Below are 22702 nucleotides of genomic sequence, written 5' to 3'. Positions count from 1 at the left end.
TCAAGCGTGCAGCTGCCAAGATGCCACTTGCCACCAGTTTGGCCATATTTCAGAGCTGCAACATCACTGGAGTGCCCAAAAGCACAAGGTGTGCAATACTCAGAGACATGGCCAAGGTAAGAAAGGCTGAAAGATGACCACCACTGAACAAGACACACAAGCTGAAACGTCAAGACTGGGCCAAGAAATATCTCAAGACTGATTTTTCTAAGGTTTTATGGACTGATGAAATGAGAGTGAGTCTTGATGGGCCAGATGGATGGGCCCGTGGCTGGATTGGTAAAGGGCAGAGAGCTCCAGTCCGACTCAGACGCCAGCAAGGTGGAGGTGGAGTACTGGTTTGGGCTGGTATCATCAAAGATGAGCTTGTGGGGCCTTTTCGGGTTGAGGATGGAGTCAAACTCAACTCCCAGTCCTACTGCCAGTTTCTGGAAGACACCTTCTTCAAGCAGTGGTACAGGAAGAAGTCTGCATCTTTCAAGAAAAACATGATTTTCATGCAGGACAATGCTCCATCACACGCGTCCAAGTACTCCACAGCGTGGCTGGCAAGAAAGGGTATAAAAGAAGAAAATCTAATGACATGGCCTCCTTGTTCACCTGATCTGAACCCCATTGAGAACCTGTGGTCCATCATCAAATGTGAGATTTACAAGGAGGGAAAACAGTACACCTCTCTGAACAGTGTCTGGGAGGCTGTGGTTGCTGCTGCACGCAATGTTGATGGTGAACAGATCAAAACACTGACAGAATCCATGGATGGCAGGCTTTTGAGTGTCCTTGCAAAGAAAGGTGGCTATATTGGTCACTGATTTGTTTTTGTTTTGTTTTTGAATGTCAGAAATGTATATTTGTGAATGTTGAGATGTTATATTGGTTTCACTGGTAAAAATAAATAATTGAAATGGGTATATATTTGTTTTTTGTTAAGTTGCCTAATAATTATGCACAGTAATAGTCACCTGCACACACAGATATCCCCCTAAAATAGCTAAAACTAAAAACAAACTAAAAACTACTTCCAAAAATATTCAGCTTTGATATTAATGAGTTTTTTGGGTTCATTGAGAACATGGTTGTTGTTCAATAATAAAATTAATCCTCAAAAATACAACTTGCCTAATAATTCTGCACTCCCTGTATACCTGCGGTATCGCAGCAGAACCACACACAACTGCTGCACAATACAAATGCACTATATACTTTCTATGTTAGAAAGTATATTATAGGTATATCACACCCCTCAATCAGTTTTTTGGGGGGCAACAGGTATATCACACCAGTTGCAATTAGTTATTCCAATAGCGTTTATCCCTCTATATAGCTGCGGTATCGCAGCTGAACCGTACACAACTGCTGCACAATACAAATGCGCTATAATATACTTTCAATGTTAGAAAGTATATTATAAGTATATCATACCCCTCAGTATATCACACCTATCGATAGCACACCTATACCAGTCCTTAAAAGAACTTTTGTGGCTCTATTCGCTAGCGTTTGGTGTCCCTAAGGCCCCTTTCACACGAGCGAGTATTCCGCGCGGATGCGATGCGGGAGGTGAACGCATTGCACCCGCACTGAATACCGACCCATTCATTTCTATGGGGCTGTGCACACGAGCTGTGATTTTCACGCATCACTTTTGCGTTGCGTGAAAATCGCAGCATGCTCCTCTTTGTGCGTTTTTTACGTAACGCAGGCCCCATAGAAATGAATGGGGTTGCGTGAAAATCGCAAGCATCCGCAAGCAAGTGCGGATGCGGTGCGATTTTCACGCACGGTTGCTAGGAGACGATCGGGATGGAGACCCGATCATTATTATTTTCCCTTATAACATGGTTATAAGGGAAAATAATAGCATTCTGAATACAGAATGCAAAGTAAAATAGCACTGGAGGGGTTAAAAAAAAATAAAAAATCATTTAACTCACCTTAATCCACTTGCTCGCGTAGCCCGGCATCTCCTTGTGTCTCCTTTGTTGAAGGACCTGTGGTGAGCATTAAATACAGTTACAGGACCTGTGATGACGTCACTCCGGTCATCACATGGTACGTCACATGATCTTTTACCATGGTGATTCACCATGGTAAAAGATCATGTGATGTACCATGTGATGACTGGAGTGACGTCATCAAAGGTCCTTTACCCAGGTCCTAAAGAAAGTAGACAGAAGCAGATGCCGGCTGCGCTATCAAGTGGACTAAGGTGAGTTAAACATTTTTTTATTTTTTTTTAACCCCTCCAGCACTATTTTACTTTGCATTCTGTAATCAGAATGCTATTATTTTCCCTTATAACCATGTTATAAGGGAAAATAATACAATCCACAGAACACCGATCCCAAGCGGTTTTTCTCACGCGAGTGTAAAACGCATTACAATGTTTTGCACTCGTGCGGAAAAATCGTGGGTATTCCCGCAACGCACCCGCACATTTTTCCGCAACGCCCGTGTGAAAGAGGCCTAACAGTCTGTCCCTGCTCCACAAAGCAACCTCTCCTTAAACTGGCAAAGCACAGAATGTAAAATGGCTGCCAGATCGGGTTCTGTTATAGGGTGGGGGTGTGTTCATGTGCTGAAACGTCTTAATTGGCTGTCCTGTCCCACCTGATGGATGTATCATGGGTCAAAGTTTGGTGCAATGCAAAAGAATATGGCGCATGCGAACATTGCCATATGTTCGCATGTTCAGCGAATCGCGAACACGCAAAGTTCGCCGCGACACGACCACTGGGTGAACCACAAGGCTATCTCTATTGATTAGGTCAGCTACATAAAAGGCATAAACTTAAGACTTATGGGGTCATTTTTCAAACTGGTGTAAAGTAGAACTGGCTTAGTTGCCCATAGCAACCAATCAGATCCCACCATTCATTTTTGACAGCTACTTTGGAAATTAAAGGTGGAATCTGATTGGTTGCTAAAAGAAACTAAACCAGTTCTACTTTACACCAGTTTGATAAATGACCCCTCTAGTCTAGGGTCATGAGGCCCATCACCTATGTGTTATCCTCTCAGATGCATCACTAGACTCACTTGACTGGATGGGAAGCAGAGTATGAAAGCTAGTAGTACAACATTTCTTCCAGGAAGGTCTAAATAGGAAAGATAGACATTTGTTCCAGCCACATTAGGGCACAAAGAAGACATTCTTAAAAACACATTACAGCTTTTCAATAGAAACCAAATGAAAACAGTGCAAACAGTAGAACAAATGTCAAGACAGGTCAAGCAGTATACAACTTTACACATCTATCCACTAGTAGTGCCCTAGCACTACATAAGGAATAGTAACACTGAGGTAGACATAAAAATATATTTCATATTTATTGAAAACCTATGGTGGGTTAATTCCCTAAAAAAGGTACTGTACCAAAGTCTTGACAGATTACCCCTCCCTGAAAAGCTTCTATTGCAGGGATTCCATAAGAATGGTCTGAGAACACTTGGAATGTCCTATGAAGGTGTTATACCTGATATTATGAGAGGCGTATGATTCTTAGTAGGATCTATAATACAGAAATGAAAATCCCTCATAGGGAACGAAGTGTATTCCTAGACCAGTTTCTGGTCCACTATAAACTAATTAGACATGGTACGGTTTTATGAAGGAGTGGTTGATGGTATGATGAGGTTAGTTTAGAGGTGAGGGACGATAGAGGAGAAGTGCTGGATACAAATGACTAGAAAAGTAAAGTAGGAGATCTAAGCAAAGCTCTTTTGCTCCAGTACACCAACCAAAGATATGCTGGTTATTGTACACACCATGTCAGAAGTAAATTTTGGTCAATCTTAAAGAGGTTGTGCAAGAATGGACAGGTTTTGACAACCCCCTTCCCCTTCATTTGGCCGCACTTGTAAAAGTACAATTACTTACCTGCTTCCCGGCGTTGGCTCCCTGCTCCTTCTCTTCCAGGCCTGTGATGCTCCTCTGGGCTCCCTCACTGTAAACATCCGGTTTGACAGCCAATTACAGGCCATGGTGGAGACCAGATCCCCTTCTGTCATGTCACCATTTGTCAAGTGATTGGCTGCAGCGACGTCAAACAGGATGCTTACAGCGAGAGAGCCCAGCAGAGCATCACAAGCCTGGAGGAGAAGGCACAGGGAGCCAGGGCTGGGAAGCAGGTAAGTCATCTTCCTGTTATGGTTCCTTGTGCCTCTGTGCCACTGCAGCCTCCAGTTGCTGGGGGAACAAGAACTGCTGGGCGGTCTGTTCTGACATCAGAGTCCCGGGCCAATGAGGGGGCACGTTGGGGCTCTAGAGCATCAGAGCGTGCTGCTGGCAGCTCAATCGGGCGTGCAAGGACACTGGTGTGAGCTGCTTTCTCATCAGCATAAAAGGCTGGCGCCTGCATGTGGGGTTGCTGGTAAATTTCTTGTCCTCTAGCTACCATTTTTGTTCCCTTATGATACTGAAGACTGCTTTGGCGCTGGATTTCTAGATTGGTATTGTGGTATTGTTTTCTGGCTTCTGGCAATTTGGTATTGTATTGATCACCTGGTTCTGACTTTTTGCTGTGTTTGGCTTTCTCGATTGCCTCTGGCGTTTTTGTACTTCATTGTCCAACTGGCGTTTGACCCTTTATCGTACAACTATTCTATTAGTGTTTGTCTGTTAGTTGTTCCCTGTTTGTGTGTCGCCCTCACACTTATTCCAGCATAGGGGCTGCTGCCCAATTGTGGGGTCACTGCCTAGGGTGACTATGCAAGTAAGTAGGGAGAGTAGGTTCGGGAAGTTTTAGAGCCGCACTCTCCCTGTTTATGTGTGACGGTAGACACTTCCCTTTAGAGTTCTGACCAAATGGTGTAGGGGGTTGCCAACTTATCCCCCCCCCCCCATTCTTAAGCAACCCCTTTAAGTCATCTTTTGACAATTTTCTGTCTCCTATTAAATATAATGAGATCTGGTCCTGTTTTTTTAGTTTCTGTGCAGAGACATGTTATGGGAGCTTTGTTTCCTAGACATTTATTAAATAACATAAACATTTTTGTTAATTTTTATGTCTACCGTTTGTTTTGTTTGCCAAAATTAACAATCCAAATAATTGTCTATATGCAGACAGCTAATAGTATGTCTTTTTTTATGTTTTCATAGTTAAAGACCTATAAAGTTATTCAGAGGGCAGAAGAAGAAGATGACACGTTGACTCTCTACATGGATGAGGTTTGATCTGCTTCTATCACACTAGAAAATAGCTCATGCATCGCATTAAGGAGTCCCAAATCCAATGAGATCATAAATCAACATTTCCCCCATTACCATAACCAAAGAAAATATCATTGTCTAATTATTATCTGTCATCAATATTTCATCTTCTTGCCCAACCTACTCTTATCTTTCCCCTTGTTTCCTGCAATCCTCAGCTCGGACACATTGTCTCCAGTTTTGCGTTATTAGTTGAGCAGGAGTATCCAGTAATGAACCTGAAACCAGCTGCAGTAAAAATCTACGATTACTATGAGAAAGGTGAGTTTGTATCCTCCTGACCTTATCAATCTCAATCGTGTACCTACAACAGAGGCTGGGATCATTGCAGACATGGGCTGAGCACTGAACTGCTTCCCTTGCTTCCTGCATGTGCCACTATAGGAAGCCCACCCCATAAATATTTAAACAGCTGCCATTGAGTTAAGTACTAGCTGTACAGATCCATATGTACATTCAGGAATCCCTCTACTGATACCTGAATGTAGTCAGAATTGTATTATTTATGAAGCCAGAAAAATTCCCTTTTACATAGCTAAAATAAATCGGGACCACAACTGGTCGACGGACCCTACACTGCTAAGTGCAGAGACAGACTAACAAACACGCAGACAGACAAACACAATAAGGAAGAGTCAACAGAAAATGGGTGAAAACCAGACAAACTACAAGGTACCAAAACGTGAGGCAGAAAAGGGTCCAAGACAAGTCGATGTCAGAAACACAGGAAGCAATCAGGAACAAGGAAAAATTGTGAAAATGCTAGTGAGTTACAATAGACTACCACTGGCAATGGTGTATGACCAGGAGGGGATTTAAATAGAGCACCAGGTCCCTGGACCAAAACTGATTGGTCCAGTGGTATGGCGCTCCTATAGGTCAGAAACAAACAAGAGCATGTAACTGCTCAGATAAGCTGTCATCTAGCCCACTACCTGTCCCCTCCAGCGCCGGGGCGCTGCAGGGAGAAAACAGAGCATTCCGCCCTGTAACTAAGGACGCAATGAAGCTGGAGATTGCGGCGCTGGTGCCCAGCCACATGTAAGTTTATTACACAGATATCCAAGAATTGCTCTAATTGAGATAATTGTTGCCAACCAGCACAAATAATGTCATATCTTTTTTTTTTTTTTTTTTCAGATGAATATGCCATTGTCGAATACAACTCGCCCTGTACTTGGTGAGAGATTTGTTTAATGTTGCTACCATCATGCTTTAAAGGGAACTTGTCATTCAGAAAATTGCATGGTTTAAATAACATTTTTATGTTAAACATATTTTTGTAGAATTTTTGGTGATTTTTATTTTAATTTTTCATATCACCATCTACGTTTTAAAAGTAATACTACAAATACTACATTTCCTTTTCAATTTGGTCCCCATCATGCTTGAAAATGTATTGGAGCCCTGAGTGACCAATCTGTCAAACGTAGTTATATGGAAAGACAAATGCTCAAAGACATTCCTGATGAAGACCATGGACCAGAGTGGTGCTATTTCTGTCAGTCTTATACAACTCATTTAACATCTGGCATCTACAGTCAGGGCCATAAATATGGGACATCGACACAATTCTAACATTTTTGGCTCTATACACCAACACAATGGATTTGAAATGAAACGAACAAGATGTGCTTTAACTGCAAACTGTCAGCTTCAATTTGAGGGTATTTACATCCAAATCAGGTGAACGGTGTAGGAATTACAACAGTTTGCATATGTGCCTCCCACTTGTTAAGGGACCTAAAGTAATGGGACAATTGGCTTCTCAGCTGTTCCATGGAAAGGTGTGTGTCATTCTCTCATTATCCCAATTACAATGAGTAGATAAAAGGTCCAGAGTTCATTCCAAGTGTGCTATTTGCATTTGGAATCTGTTGTTGTCAACTCTCAAGATGAGATCCAAAGAGCTGTTACTATCAGTGAAGCAAACCATCATTAGGCTGAAAAAAACAAAACAAACCCATCAGAGAGATAGCAAAAACATTAGACGTGGCCAAAACAACTGTTTGGAACATTCTTAAAAAGAAAGAACACATCGGTGAGCTCAGCAACACCAAAAGACCCGGAAGACCACGGAAAACAACTGTGGTGGATGACCAAAGAATTCTTTCCCTGGTGAAAAAAACACCCTTCACAACAGTTGGCCAGATCAAGAACACTCTCCAGGAGGTAGGTGTATGTGTGTCGAAGTCAACAATCAAGAGAAGACTTCACCAGAGTGAATACAGAGGGTTCACCACAAGATGTAAACCATTGGTGAGCCTCAAAAACAGGAAGGCCAGATTAGAGTTTGCCAAACGACATCTAAAAAAGACTTCACAGTTCTGGAACAAAATCTTATAGACAGATGAGACCAAGATCAACTTGTACCAGAGTGATGGGAAGAGAAGAGTATGGAGAAGGAAAGGAACTGCTCATTATCCTAAGCATACCACCTCATCAGTGAACCATGGTGGTGGTAGTGTCATGGTGCGGGCATGTATGGCTGCCAATGGAACTACACTGTAGTTCTCTTGTATTTATTGATTATGTGACTGCTGACAAAAGCAGCAGGATGAATTCTGAAGTGTTTCGGCAATACTTCAGAACTCATTGGACAGCGCTTCACAGTGCAGATGGACAACGACCCAAAGCATACTGCAAAAGCAACCAAAGAGTTTTTTAAGGGAAAGAAGTGGAATGTTATGCAATGGCCAAGTCAATCACCTGACCTGAATCCGATTGAGCATGCATTTCACTTGCTGAAGATAAAACTGAAGGGAAAATGCCCCAAGAACAAGCAGGAATTGAAGACAATTGCAGTAGAGGCCTGGCAGAGCATCACCAGGGATGAAACCCAGCATCTGGTGATTGTAAATACCCTCAAATTAAAGCTGACAGTCTGCAGTTAAAGTACATCTAGTTCGTTTCATTTCAAATCCACTGTGGTGGTGTATAGAGTCAAATATGTTAGAATTGTGTCGATGTCCCGATATTTGTCGATTGTAACAGTAAGATGTCTAATGCTGAGTGATAGCAGAACAGTCTTTAAAATGAATTTGGAATTGAATTTGGAAAGGAGGAACAAAATTCTTTGAAAATATTCTCTGTAAATAATCTTATTAGCCTTGACAGCAACTGCCTGACACTGGTTGCTATCGTTCAATTTATTGTCAACTAAAATTCCTAAGTCCTTTTCCATGTCAGTATTACCCAGTGTTTTACCATTTAGTATGTATGGGTGACTTGCATTATTCCTTCCCATGTGCGTAACCTTACATTTTTCACTTCTCTGCCCAAGACTCCAATCTATCAAAACTCATCTGTAGCAGTATACTGCCCTCTTCAAATTAATTACGATGCAAGCCTTCTACAAGATCATTAATAAATATATTGAAGAGAATAGGGTCCAATACTGACCCCTGTGGTACCCCACTAGTGACAGCAACCCAATCTGAGTGTGTACCGTTATTAACCACCCTCTGTTTTCTATCATTCAGCCATTTACTTATCCACATACACACATTTTCCCCCAGTCCAAGTATTTTCATTTTATATACTAACCTTTTATGTGGCACAGTATCAAATGCTTTGGAGAAATCAAGATATATGACGTCCAAAAACTCACCCTGGTCCAGTCTAGAACGTACCTCTTCATAGATACCCATGCTGATACAGTGTTATACTCTTATTTTCATTTAAATATTCCAGGATAACATCTCTTAGAAAACCTTTAAACAGTTTCCCACAAAAGATGTTGAAGTTACCAGCATATCGTTTTCAGGCTCTGTTTTTGACCCCTTTTTGAATATTGACGCTACATTTGCTAAGCACCAATCCTGTGGAACAGACCCTGTCATTATAGAGTCTTTCAATATTAGAAATAAGGGTCTGTCTATGACATTACTTAATTATCTTAGGATACAGGTATGTATGCCATCTGGACCTGGTGATTTTTCTATTTTAATCTTTTTAAGACATTGCTATACTTTTTACTGGGTCAGACAGGTCATATTTAATGGAAAGTTTACTTTGACACTTTCTATTTTATTTGAGATTTCATTTTTCTCAGTGAAAACAATGGATAAAAAAATATTTAATAAATCTGCTTTCTCCTCATTGCTGTCTACAACTCCTCCCTCCTCACTCTTTAATGGGCCAACACCATTTACATAATTGAAGAACATTTTAGGGTTGATTTTATTCTTCTTGGCAACGGGCCTCTATCTCCAGCTTGGCTGCCTTTACATATTCTATTTATTTCCTAATAGCTTTTTAGTGCTATTTACTATCTTCCTGTTTTAGTAATTTAAATGCTTTCCCTTTGTTATTTATTTTCCCATTTACATTTCTGTTTATCCACATTCATTTTTTTTTCTTCTTGACCTTTTTTTTCCTATAAGGTATGTAATCCTCACAATGAAATTTGTGGCTGCATTTTTATCTTATCTTATCTCATTTGTTGTAGGTTTTGAAAGAAGATAATTTGGCTAAATACCGACCACAGACTCTCCCCATTATCTACTGAACTTTTACAGCATAAATAAGATATGAATTCCACTTTGAGATTTGGTGCATTTGATCTTCTGATAATAAATGTAGACATTCTTCCTAAGATATGACATTGTTTGTGATTATTTTACACCTAAAACAGATCTCACATATACTTTAGTATAAGACCAATAAAAGAAAATCAGGACATTTTGCATGGTAACGCACCCAAGATTTGGGATCATAGCAGGGTATGTGTCACAGGTGATGGGTAGCGAATAGGCATTGGTTGGTGAGCTTGTGCTCTAGATACTGGGTGCCTTGGACTGGGGCAACAAGCCTTTTTTCTTTGATCAGGGTATACACTTACCTAAAGAATTATTAGGAACACCATACTAATATGGTGTTGGACCCCCTTTTGCCTTCAGAACTGCCTTAATTCTACGTGGCATTGATTCAACAAGGTGCTGATAGCATTCTTTAGAAATGTTGGCCCATATTGATAGGATAGCATCTTGCAGTTGATGGAGATTTGAGGGATGCACATCCAGGGCACGAAGCTCCCGTTCCACCACATCCCAAAGATGCTCTATTGGGTTGAGATCTGGTGACTGTGGGGGCCATTTTAGTAGAGTGAACTTATTGTCATGTTCAAGAAACCAATTTGAAATGATTCGAGCTTTGTGACATGGTGCATTATCCTGCTGGAAGCAGCCATCAGAGGATGGATACATGTTCTCATAATGTTTACGCCACAATTCGGACTCTACCATTTGAATGTCTCAACAGAAATCGAGACTCATCAGACCAGGCAACATTTTTCCAGTCTTCAACAGTCTAATTTTGGTGAGCTTGTGCAAATTGTAGCCTCTTTTTTCTATTTGTAGTGGAGATGAGTGGGTCTTCTGCTGTTGTAGCCCATCCGCCTCAAGGTTGTGCGTGTTGTGGCTTCACAAATGCTTTGCTGCATACCTCGGTTGTAACGAGTGGTTATTTCAGTCAACGTTGCTCTTCTATCAGCTTGAATCAGTCGGCCCATTCTCCTCTGACCTCTAGCATCCACAAGGCATTTTTGCCCACAGGACTGCCGCATACTGGATGTTTTTCCCTTTTCACACCATTCTTTGCAAACCCTAGAAATGGTTGTGCGTGAAAATCCCAGTAACTGAGCAGATTGTAAAAAAAACTCAGACCGGCCCGTCTGGCACCAACAACCATGCCACGCTCAAAATTGCTTAAATCACCTTTATTTCCCATTCTGACATTCAGTTTGGAGTTCAGGAGATTGTCTTGACCAGGACCATACCCCTAAATGCATTGAAGCAACTGCCATGTGATTGGTTGACTAGATAATTGCATTAATGAGAAATAGAACAGGTATTCCTAATAATTCTTTAGGTGAGTGTACAGTCGTGGCCAAAAGTTTTGAGAATGACACAAATATTCGTTTTCACAAATTTTGCTGCTAAACTGCTTTTAGATCTTTGTTTCAGTTGTTTCTGTGATGTAGTGAAATATAATTACATGCACTTCATACGTTTTAAAGGCTTTTATCGACAATTACATGACATTTATGCAAAGAGTCAGTATTTGCAGTGTTGGCCCTTCTTTTTCAGGACCTCTGCAATTCGACTGGGCATGCTCTCAATCAACTTCTGGGCCAATTCCTGACTGATAGCAACCCATTCTTTCATAATCACTTCTTGGAGTTTGTCAGAATTAGTGGGTTTTTGTTTGTCCACCCGCCTCTTGAGGATTGACCACAAGTTCTCAATGGGATTAAGATCTGGGGAGTTTCCAGGCAATGGACCCAAAATGTCAACGTTTTGGTCCCCAAGCCACTTAGTTATCACTTTTGCCTTATCGCACGGTGCTCCATCGTGCTGGAAAATGCATTGTTCTTCACCAAACTGTTGTTGGATTGGTGGAAGAAGTTGCTGTTGGAGGGTGTTTTGGTACCATTCTTTATTCATGGCTGTGTTTTTGGGCAAAATTGTGAGTGAGCCCACTCCCTTGGATGAGAAGCAACCCCACACATGAATGGTCTCAGGATGCTTTACTGTTGGCATGACACAGGACTGATGGTAGCGCTCACCTTTTCTTCTCCGGACAAGCCTTTTTCCAGATGCCCCAAACAATCGGAAAGAGGCTTCATCGGAGAATATGACTTTGCCCCAGTCCTCAGCAGTCCATTCACCATACTTTCTGCAGAAGATCAATCTGTCCCTGATGTTTATTTTGGAGAGAAGTGGCTTCTTTGCTGCCCTTCTTGACACCAGGCCATCTTCCAAAAGTCTTCGCCTCACTGTGCGTGCAGATGCGCTCACACCTGCCTGCTGCCATTCCTGAGCAAGCTCTGCACTGGTGGCACTCCGATCCCGCAGCTGAATCCTCTTTAGGAGACGATCCTGGCGCTTGCTGGGCTTTCTTGGAAGTCCTGAAGCCTTCTTAACAAGAATTGAACCTCTTTCCTTGAAGTTCTTGATGATCCTATAAATTGTTGATTGAGGTGCAATCTTAGTAGCCACAATAGCCTTGCCTGTGAAGCCATTTTTATGCAACGCAATGATGGCTGCACGCGTTTCTTTGCAGGTCACCATGGTTAACAATGGAAGAACAATGATTTCAAGCATCACCCTCCTTTTAACATGTCAAGTCTGCCATTTTAACCCAATCAGCCTGACATAATGATCTCCAGCCTTGTGCTCGTCAACATTCTCACCTGAGTTAACAAGACGATTACTGAAATGATCTCAGCAGGTCCTTTAATGACAGCAATGAAATGCAGTGGAAAGGTTTTTTTGGGATTAAGTTAATTTTCATGGCAAAGAAGGACTATGCAATTCATCTGATCACTCTTCATAACATTCTGGAGTATATGCAAATTGCTATTATAAAAACTTAAGCAGCAACTTTTCCAATTTCCAATATTTATGTAATTCTCAAAACTTTTGGCCACGACTGTACTTGTGAATGTAGGTGTCCACTGTAATACTGACTTGATGGTATTCAGGCCTAGCGATGGTTTAGGAAGGTGGAGGTATCTGAGCTGTAGCCCCTCACATTGCAGCAGTATCTGTAAAGCTGTATTTCGCTTATTACTTTCCTGTCTTGTCGCACTGATGATTTCTGGAAGCTGTGTTCTTGTTTCTGAAGATCTCACAGAAGAGCTGGAATTGGTTCCTAAAATATTCCTCTGGAGTGTTGGTCTCACATAGGAATTAAATATGGATCCTAGGAGTAGTAGATCTGACATGTGCTTCCTAACTCTACCAATATCTGAACAGGAACTCTCTTCTCCTCTCCTAGTTAAACTGGAACAACCCCCTTCCTGGCAGGAAGCATAACAAGGCCAAAAGGGAAGAAACAAGGTGGTTAGCCCTGTTCTTGCCAACTTTTGCCAACCATTCCTTCTTCTAGCTGGAATGAAAGGCCAAAACATTAACATACATATAAAATATAACAATTGCAAATACCCTCTCTAGGGTACTGCAATTGCAACAAATCAGAATGTGCATGAGTATTGTGGTGTCAAACTTGCATGTAAAGATTTTAATATCCAATTATTATACAGGAAAATAAGATCTATCTTGACGAACTAAACACTCATCTCCAAAACTCCCAATAAGCCCAACGTCTGTTTTACTAAATTAAAATCCAGCTCTCCTGATATGTCTGTTTTACTAAATAAATTTCTTACAAAGGGTGGGACGATATGATACACAAAATGCAGAATGTACACAGCCAGTATCCATGTTTTGCAGATCCGCAATTTGCACACTGAAAAACTGATATGTTTGTGTAAATGGCTGTGTAGGTACTGTATGTGATCTTAACAAAAATACAATTACTTACAGTATAAGTGGGAAGTGGACTGCAGACTGCTACTGAACATTGCAGCTCACCCTAAATGGGTTTTTGCATCTTGGTATACCAGGGGGTGGTAAAATTCTTGGTGTGTGGCCATTGACCCTGATACTGTACCCCACACACAGTAATGGTAAACAGCATGGGAGTTGCAGTCTCTAAAGGAACACAGTTTGACAGTTGCAATTATTGGCAAACAGCTTGGTGACACACGGGGTCATTTATTAAGAACGGCATTTAAGACACCGGTCTTAAAACCTGTCGGGGATATTAAGCAAATGCTTTATATAAAAGAAAGGATCAAAGGAAAATTTTCAAAAGGTGATTGATCTTGGAGGTGGACATAGAAAACACCTCAAAAATAATTGGTTGTTAATTAAATTATGTTGTGCAATCAGTAAAATATGGTACAAGCCTCTGCAAAAATATAAATTATTTATTATACAATAACTTAAGATACAATCTAAGCTCAATGAATATAAAAGTCAATAAAATGCAATAACACACGGTGATATGCAGTACCCAAAATTCACCACTCGATGGCACTAACACCAATGCCAACATATACACAGTACCTCTCAAGCATAAAATGTAATACGATCCGTCTCAACCACAATTATCAGTTATAAAACTCAATAATGTTAATAATAGATACGAACCCTTGCTCTGCACAAAACTATGACAAATCTCGGATAATCGGGTAGGATTGTTGCACAACTTATAAATTATCAAGCCTGGTATTGACTATGGAATGAAATTATTCCAATCAGAGAATTTCCTCTGATATCAATATTTAGATCTTTTATTCAGTAATATGCATCTTTACTGAATAGTGACAATATTGATGTAGCACTTTTAACAACTATACATCCGCCATACAACAGGGAGTTTTCTAAATATCAGGCTAATTAATTTATATCAACGCTACACGGAATAAAGCTATACATTATGCAAGAATGCATATGATGTGCAGGGACAAAGGGAAGTCAGCTCCAAAGTCTGTCCTGGTCATTGGGATCTTTCTCCTGGCCTTTCTTTGTTTTTCTGTGTTTTCCTTGTTTCCCCAGTCATTTTCCTGTTGCTGTGTTTTTCCCTCATGTGTGTGTGGTTTACGATCACAAACTTATTAATTAGACACACCTTCCTAACTTGGAGTTTTACAATCATTGTCGTCTAGGCGTGTACATATGATAATGATGGTGATGTCATTGTATTACCCAAAATGCATTTCTGCTGTTGGTGTAATGTTACTCATTTACCCCTAGGTGACACTATTCATTCTAGTAAAGGTTAAATATACAAGTTTGACTTTATCTCACATTCTATACACATGACACATGGAACCTTAAATCAGAGCTGAGGGATTAATTTTGACACAAAACTAACTAAAACACAGACTTTGCGGTACCATTTGGATGTTTCTCACACTCTCCAATTTATGTTACAGATAATAATATAATGAACCTTGTTCTCTCACAGAGATATGTGTCTCCTCTGTTACACCAACGGTTGATTGATGGTTAGTTAAAATAACACATCTTTCCGTAGACAGAAACTCATTAACAAGTTTATACTTATTATTTTTTTTTTCTTTTTCATTTTCATCATATATGACAAGAAAAATACACAGAAGCTCAAGGGATAGACATTACAAAACACACAAATATGTGTGCACATATTTTACATAGTTACTGATAGCATCAAAGTTCTATCCTTATCTTGTTTCATTACTCAAAAAAAAATGCAAAACAGTAGAAAAAGAACAATATACCCCATTGTTTTCTCTTTAACCCTTTTGAGCAGAGGGAGAATGTTAAGTTCTAAATACTCCTGAATCCTTGAGCTGACTTTTATACCAAGGTATTCGAATGACTCCGTGGGTTTCAGTATTTTGACATTGATATCCTTTTGCATTATTTCATGCCCAATTGGGAGCAGTATCGATTTTTCCCAATTCACCCTAAAGCCCGAGATTTGGCCAAACTGGTTTACTATCCCCATCAGGTAGGTTACCGTTGATACCCCCCCTTCCATAAAAAATAAGATGTCATCCGCGAAGAGACATATTTTATCTGATGTGCCCTTTCCCCCGAACAAGTTTATACTTAAACTGTTTTCATCATACTCTAGGAATGCATGCATTCCTATTGAGAAATATATATATGATAACAGATACATAAACGTACTTCATAATATTCAATATAAAACAATACATAGGTCCTATTGATTTTCTTATACAAACAAAACTAAGGTTGATTATATGTGTATATAGATATTACATATTTTCTGCTTCATTAGTAGATATCAAACTGTAGAGGTTATTAGCACCAGCTACATCTAGAAAATATCCTTATCTTAGTAATGAATCTATAAGGAGACAAGAATGCCTCTTCTCAGACTGGTACATTCATGAGAAGAAAGCTTATGAACAGTGTCCTTTCCATGAACTTCTCTCGACCATCTTTAAAATACATAACATATAACAATATGGCCTCTTATAGGTCTAATCAAATCCACTATAATTAGAATATTTAGATATAGATATTATATACTTATTGAAAAGCACAACAAACCCCTTTAGCTGACGGTGGATGCTCTGATTTTATGCAGAGGCACATGCCTCTACATAACTTCAGCGTATCCACCGCCTGTCTAAATCTACGCCAGCTCCCCTGCTGGCATAGATTTAGACAATTTTCTACACCTAAAACAGGCATAGAAAATCATAGAAGACATGGGCCACCGCACGCACCTTTTTAGACCTGACGTGAGCAGGGAAAAGTCGCAGATTTCTATGCAAATCCCCTTTGCAATCGAATCTGCAACAGATTCTGATAATAAATGACCCCACAGTCTCTATAAAGCTCACAGAACAACTCACAATACCAGCTCACACACAGCCTCCATGGCCTGTGGTACAGGAACACATTGTAAGTGGTTAAAAACCATTTGAAGGATACAGGGGGCCATTTGTCCAGTCATGGAGCACTCCACCCAACAGACCCAAAAAACACAGTTGTCCAGTTCAATACCCTGGAAGTGATCTGCAATATTTTCTTTGCTGTAGGGACATTTCCAGTAATGTCACTAATCATGAGGAACAGCAATAACACCAGTCCAGTCACCAGTAAACATTGGACTGGTGACTGGACACAGAAATGGGCGGGGGAGGGGGAGTCAATGGACCAAGGATGATGAAGATATTATATTGAAAAGTCTTTTAGCATAGTACCATAGCCATCATCAACAACTGAGCAAAAGGAGTCCTCAAGATCTGTAGTTACAGATAGCTGGAATCTTTGGGTTCAGCTATTATCTACAATGTGGAAACATCCCTTTTCTCAGGAACTGGAAATGGAACAAAGCATATTCCTTTGTTTACTTATGTCCAAATCGTCCTATCTCTTCCACCCACCAAAAACCTTGAAGAGGTCAACAAATATTTGTAATGCTTTGACATATGTCCAGGCCGTGTGCAGGAAAAGGGATTTTGGACTTTTGGAATATATAGTCGTTGACACTGACGGACGGCATCTTGTGAACAATGTTGTCGCTCACAGGACTGATCATAGTCATTTGCTATGGATTCTGCGATGCTAACTTGTAAGTACTACTGACCTATATTACCATGTGTCTCCATTTTAAATGGTGGTCATTGCGTAAAACATCTACTATTGCTGTTTTCTGTTTATGGCGCTCCACTAGGCGACCGCTGAACCCTCTGGTCATTACAGAAATACTGTGTTCTCAATTGTAATTTATGTATCAATGTATCAAACTGTATCAATGGCGTTTAATGTTCAGAGTGTTCTAATTTACCTGTAGTGGTTGCAATGCTCCAACATTTTGATTCCTTGGGCTACCCGAGTGATTTTTGCATATTTTTTTGCTTTTTTGGTTTTATGTTTTAATAAGGTTAAATTGTGCAAAAAGTAAAATAAAACATTTATTGATATTTCTTTAATTATTCATTTAACTCATTCAAACTCAAGTAAATTGTGTAATGGGTTTCTATTTAGTTTTGTAAAAGTAAAAAATATATTTGTACTAAGTTAGCCAGTAAATAGAAGACTAGAAAAAATAAAAATTGAGATTCTTCAGTGGTTGATACCTTTTAATGGTTAAATGAAAAGATGGTGACAGAATTGTAACCTTTTGAGACTACTTAGGCCTCTTCATCAGGCATCAGGCATCTGAGGGACACATTCCTTAAAGAGGACCTGCCACCAAAAAAAGCAATGCAATCTGATAGCACCATGTTATAAAGCAGGAGAAGCTGAACAGAATGATATATATTTATTTTGGGGAAAAGATTCATTAAAACCCTTAATTTATAGATTTTTATATCTTATTTGTTCACCTCCTGTGAACAGAATCAGTACAGGACTGAGGAGTTATCAGTGATTGATAGTATTGGGTGGATACGTGTGCATAGAGAGATAGCTGTCAGTCACTGATAGCACCTCCTCCCTGTACCAATAGGCATTCACAGGAAGATGAAAAAGCAAAGATATAAATGTCTAAATTACAGGTTTTATAGAAATTTCTCCTGCTCTATAAGGGTACTTTCACACTAGCATTGTTGGATGCCGGCAGGCAGTTCTGTTGCCAGAACTGCCTGCCGTATCCGGAAATCCGTATGCAAACGGATATCATTTGTTTCCGGATCCATCTGACAAATGCATACTGGTACCGTCTTTCCGGTGTCATCCGGAAAAACTGGTATTTATTTTTTTCACCGGATCTGTTAATGTGTCAATTTCCTGAACACTTGGTACCGGATCCGGCATTAATACATTTCAATGGAAATTAATGCCGGATCCGACAAGTATTCCGGAAAAGGGACGGAACGGAAGACATCCTGATGCATACTGAACGGATTGCTTTCTATTCAGAATGCATTAGGACCAAACTGATGCGTTTTATTTCCGGTATTGAGCCACTATGACGGAACTCCTTACCGGAAAACTTTAATGCTAGTTAGTTAGCGTAGTGGTAGGACCCTTGCCATGCTGAGAGACCGTGACGTGGTGCATGATGGGCTCCGATATGTTCCTGACAGGAATATATTGGCAAAAGTCTCAGCTTTTAATATCTGCTTGTATGAATAGCTAGTATAGTCAGTGGCATATCCATTTGGTGCATTTTTTTCTGTGATTTATATAATTATATTTTCATCCGCACAATGCTCCGTTTTGTGTAGGATGCCTTTGTGGTGCATGTGGACAGCGCCAGCATCCTCCATTGTATGCATTTTTTTGCTGGAGATAGTCGTTTGCTGCGGTCCACATGCGGTGGGACTGCTCCCCCAATGAGAAACACGCTACAGTGTTTGGAGTTTGAGCAGCTCCCCCATATTTGCCACTATATTTCTGTGATTTTGTTTTATATGTATTGAATGTGCCTTTACCTGGCATTTAAACATTCTTTTGCACCTGGTAACCTCCATCACACAGTCTGATATGGGTGTGGCTTACAGTCTTGCTTTGTTCACATTGCACTAGTTGTCCTGCTATGCGGTTGTGTGGAAGCTTGACTGTGAGCTGGATTTCATCACCTTCAGACCTTGTTCACACCATAGTTAGTGTAGTGCGTCACGGTCTCTCAGCATGGCAAGGGTTGATAACTAGCCTCAATATGCGATGCGAGTCTAGCGGGTACAGATGATACATGTGGAATATAGCCGGCTCAGTACAAGTATACACATATATGCATCAGAAAGGTGCAGATCATATGTGTACCGAGCAGGTCAGATCTCTCTTACCCGATATCCCGCTGTGTGTGAGTGAGCTGTCGCTGCCTGGCGTGGTCCTCTACGCACTTTTCGCGTTAGCTTTTTCAGGAGGATCCAGCGGGATATCGGGTAACAGAGTTCTGACCTGCTCGGTACACATATGATCTGCACCTTTCTGATGCATATACATGTATACTTGATGTACTGAGCCGGCTATATTCCACATGTATCATCCGTACCCGCGAGACTCGCATCGCATATTGAGGCTAGTTATCAAGATAGATATGTTCCTTGATGGATATATGTGATGCTGACTTTTAGTAATCCCGCTGCGAATATCACATGTGATCTCCTCTAGCTGTACTGTTATGGGATCTTTGTGAGCTGCCGATGTGGGCACTTTGTATTGTCTCTAATTTGTATTTGTGTATATGTTTTTATGTCCAATAAATTTTTGATATTTTGGGTATTTTGTGGTACCAGTTCTCTTTGTTGATATATTGTATGACTAGCTAGTATAGTCAGTGGCATATCCGTTTGGTGCATTTTTTTCTGTGATTTACTAGTGTGAAAGTAGCCTAACACGGTGCTTTCAGATTGCATTGCATTTTATGGTGACCAATCCTCTGAGATGTATGGTAGAAGGATATAAATCCATGAGACATATTCATTCCTGATCTGTGTGTGTCAAAGGTTGTTATTAGCTTGTATTCACAGATATACCACATTTGGTGTGGCAAAGGTGAAGGTACTTGGGATCTTGCAGTTCTGATGTGTACTGACGATCTGTACCTTGTTAGTGGTCTTACATTTGGTCTGTTTGCAGGTGAATGTTCCTGTTGTTGGAGAGGAAAGTGGGTGTCACGGCGGACAGGATATCAAATACATAGAAAAACAAACAAACAAGTTTCTAGGTGAGAAGCTAGGGATCAAGGTCACCTCCTGATAAATCCCTAGCAGCTCTCCCTATACTGCTATGCCCACATTCAGACCCTTAAGGTGGGAATAATGTGTCCTCGTGCCTGGGCTGAAAATACCCTAGAATCCCTGAGATGGTGAAAGGGGAATAGAGGCAGCCTGCTCCCTCAGAACCTGGAGGGGCAGGCGTCTCTCTAACAGCCTGGAAAGCAAACCCCAAGAGAACAGAAAAAACACTTATCTTTTCTGAGCAGGAAAAGCCAATCCTTCCTTCCTTACTTCCACAGAGCCTGACAGAAACTATAACCCGCAAGGAACACTGGGAGTGGGTGTGATTTAAGCTGAAACCAACGACCCCACCCAGTGCACCTGAAGGAAGGCGGATCTAGCTCGACTCCAAAACAAAACAAAAGACTAGACACGTGCTGCTAATCTAGCAGACCTTCACACATTGCCTGAGCAGGGCATGACAGTGGGTTTCTGACAATGATGTTTTTTAAGATCAGGGGCCTGTCTATAGCACAGAAGTGGGGGATATGGAAATATGGATTTTGGAAGCGGTCATCTTTTTGTAGTATTAGATGTAGTCTTCGAGCAACCCTTCTTAGAATTGCCAGATTGGGGTGTAGGTTACAACAGGTACCCGACAATTTTCTTGTTTTGTTTTGTATTGTACCTCACTTATTGGTAATCTGATGGCCCTGCAATTTGGTTTTCCACTGTAATTGGATGGTATCCTGACTAAAAATGTGTTTTTGAGTATTCCAAGGTGTTCATCCCTGAGGCCTATGTAGTCTCCAAAGTTTGCAATTTTGTCATTATTCATTTTTTGTTATTTTATGTACAGTTTTGTGTACAGTTTCAGGTGAGTGGGTCAGGTATATATATGTATATTAAAAGAAAAAAACACAAATGCAATAGCACTCTGCAACTAGCACTCCCTGCCTCCATGCTGGATGTTGAATGAGGCATTGGTGTACATTTTGGCCAAAGCGTAATAAGCCACTCACCACGTCAAGGTCGCCTCTATGAGTGGTCCCTAACACTAGTTCCTACCTGTTTATGGGCCATGACAGCCACACAAAGTCCAGGGAGCGCAGGCACAGCATGAACGCCAGGCACACTCTGCTTTTAACCCCGTCCGGTGCCGTTACAGCTTTCATCAGATCCAGGTATGCAAGTACCAACATGCATGCTGAGCCCACTATATACCTCTCCTGGAGGCAAATGGCTACTGGTAGGCCCTGTAGAAGTAGACTCAGTTTTATACTGACTTTAAAACCAGCCTCCAGGGCAGACTAACTGGTCAGGTGTGCATGACTGCATGGAGATCGCCACGCCTCCAATATATAATACAATTTTCTTGTTTTGTTTTGTTTTGTATTGTACCTCACTTATTGGTAATCTGATGGCCCTGCAATTTGGTTTTCCACTGTAATTGGATGGTATCCTGACTAAAAATGTGTTTTTGAGTATTCCAAGGTGTTCATCCCTGAGGCCTATGTAGTCTCCAAAGTTTGCAATTTTGTCATTATTTAGTTTTTGTTATTTTATGTACAGTTTTGTGTACAGTTTCAGGTGAGTGGGTCAGGTATATATATGTAAAAAATATATAAATGCCATATTTTTGGTTTTATAAGATGCACCTCCCTCAAAAAAAGGGAATACTAGAAAAGAATACTATTATGGAAGTGCTCAATAGTATGCATTAGGTGCGGGGAGCGAAGTGCTGCGGGTACTCACCCTCCACCCTCCCTGGTCTTTTTTCCTGGGGCCGCGCTGCACTTTCCTGACCACGTACAGCGTCATGACGTAGTGCGTGCACTATGACCTGACACTGCACGCAGCAGGGTAACAATGCAGCACTAGCCGGAGAACACAAGGGAGCATGACTTCTACAGAGACCTCCGGACCTGGAGAGGAGCAGCAGAGGAGGAGAGGTAAGGGAAGTTATTTATTTTATCACTTAATTGGGTCTCATGGGGGTCTGGCATGGAAGTTTGAGGTCTTATGGAGATCTGACATGGAGGTCTGTCATAGAGACTTGATGGGGGTCTGACATGAAGGTCTAATAGAGGACTGACATGGAGGTCTAATAGGGGTCTAATCTGAGGTCTGATGTAAGGTTCCTGATATGGGATCTGATCTGAGGATCTGAAATGAGGATCTGATCTGAGGATTTGATAGTGGGGTCTGATCTGAGGATTTGATATAGGGGTCTGATTTAAGGATCTGATATGAGGCCTGATGAAAAATATATTTTTCTTATTTTCCTCCTCTAAAACCTGGGGTGCATCTTATCATCAGGTGCGTCTTATAAAGCAAAAAATATGGTATTTATTTATAGTGCAATTTTGGCACTGTAACTAGGGAATCCATAGGCTGTGAAAAGGCAAAGCTGATCTGGGTCCATGTAGAGGGCATTTGGCAGCAAAGTAATTGGTCACAAGATGGCCAGGTTCAATTAACTCAAAATAAACAAACGCGACCCTATCTGG

General features: G+C 40.8%; 2 protein-coding genes and 1 long non-coding RNA gene across 3 annotated transcripts in view; 2 read left to right on the top strand and 1 right to left on the bottom strand.

Moving 5' to 3' along the window:
- LOC121003906 (alpha-2-macroglobulin-like protein 1) overlaps window positions 1-9807 on the top strand; it is a 172680-nt gene extending 162873 nt beyond the window's left edge. The window contains exons 33-36 of the mRNA XM_040435848.1: window positions 5102-5170; window positions 5371-5473; window positions 6353-6392; window positions 9663-9807. Coding sequence (XP_040291782.1) covers window positions 5102-5170; window positions 5371-5473; window positions 6353-6392; window positions 9663-9669 — 219 coding nt within the window. The 3' untranslated portion in view covers window positions 9670-9807. The remainder of the gene's footprint in view (window positions 1-5101; window positions 5171-5370; window positions 5474-6352; window positions 6393-9662) is intronic.
- Window positions 6528-19396, bottom strand: LOC121003908. Its single transcript, XR_005779620.1, has 3 exons — window positions 19180-19396; window positions 12214-12219; window positions 6528-6538 (listed from the first exon to the last, which is right to left on the bottom strand). It is a non-coding gene; the product is annotated as an uncharacterized LOC121003908 (long non-coding RNA).
- LOC121003907 (alpha-2-macroglobulin-like) overlaps window positions 17004-22702 on the top strand; it is a 185084-nt gene continuing 179385 nt past the window's right edge. The window contains exon 1 of the mRNA XM_040435849.1: window positions 17004-17155. Coding sequence (XP_040291783.1) covers window positions 17097-17155 — 59 coding nt within the window. The 5' untranslated portion in view covers window positions 17004-17096. The remainder of the gene's footprint in view (window positions 17156-22702) is intronic.

This window comes from Bufo bufo, chromosome 6, assembly GCF_905171765.1.
Source record: "Bufo bufo chromosome 6, aBufBuf1.1, whole genome shotgun sequence".
Taxonomy (NCBI): domain Eukaryota; kingdom Metazoa; phylum Chordata; class Amphibia; order Anura; family Bufonidae; genus Bufo; species Bufo bufo.
The sequence above is the reverse complement of the archived record's forward strand: the minus strand, read 5'-3'. Positions and strand labels throughout refer to the sequence as shown.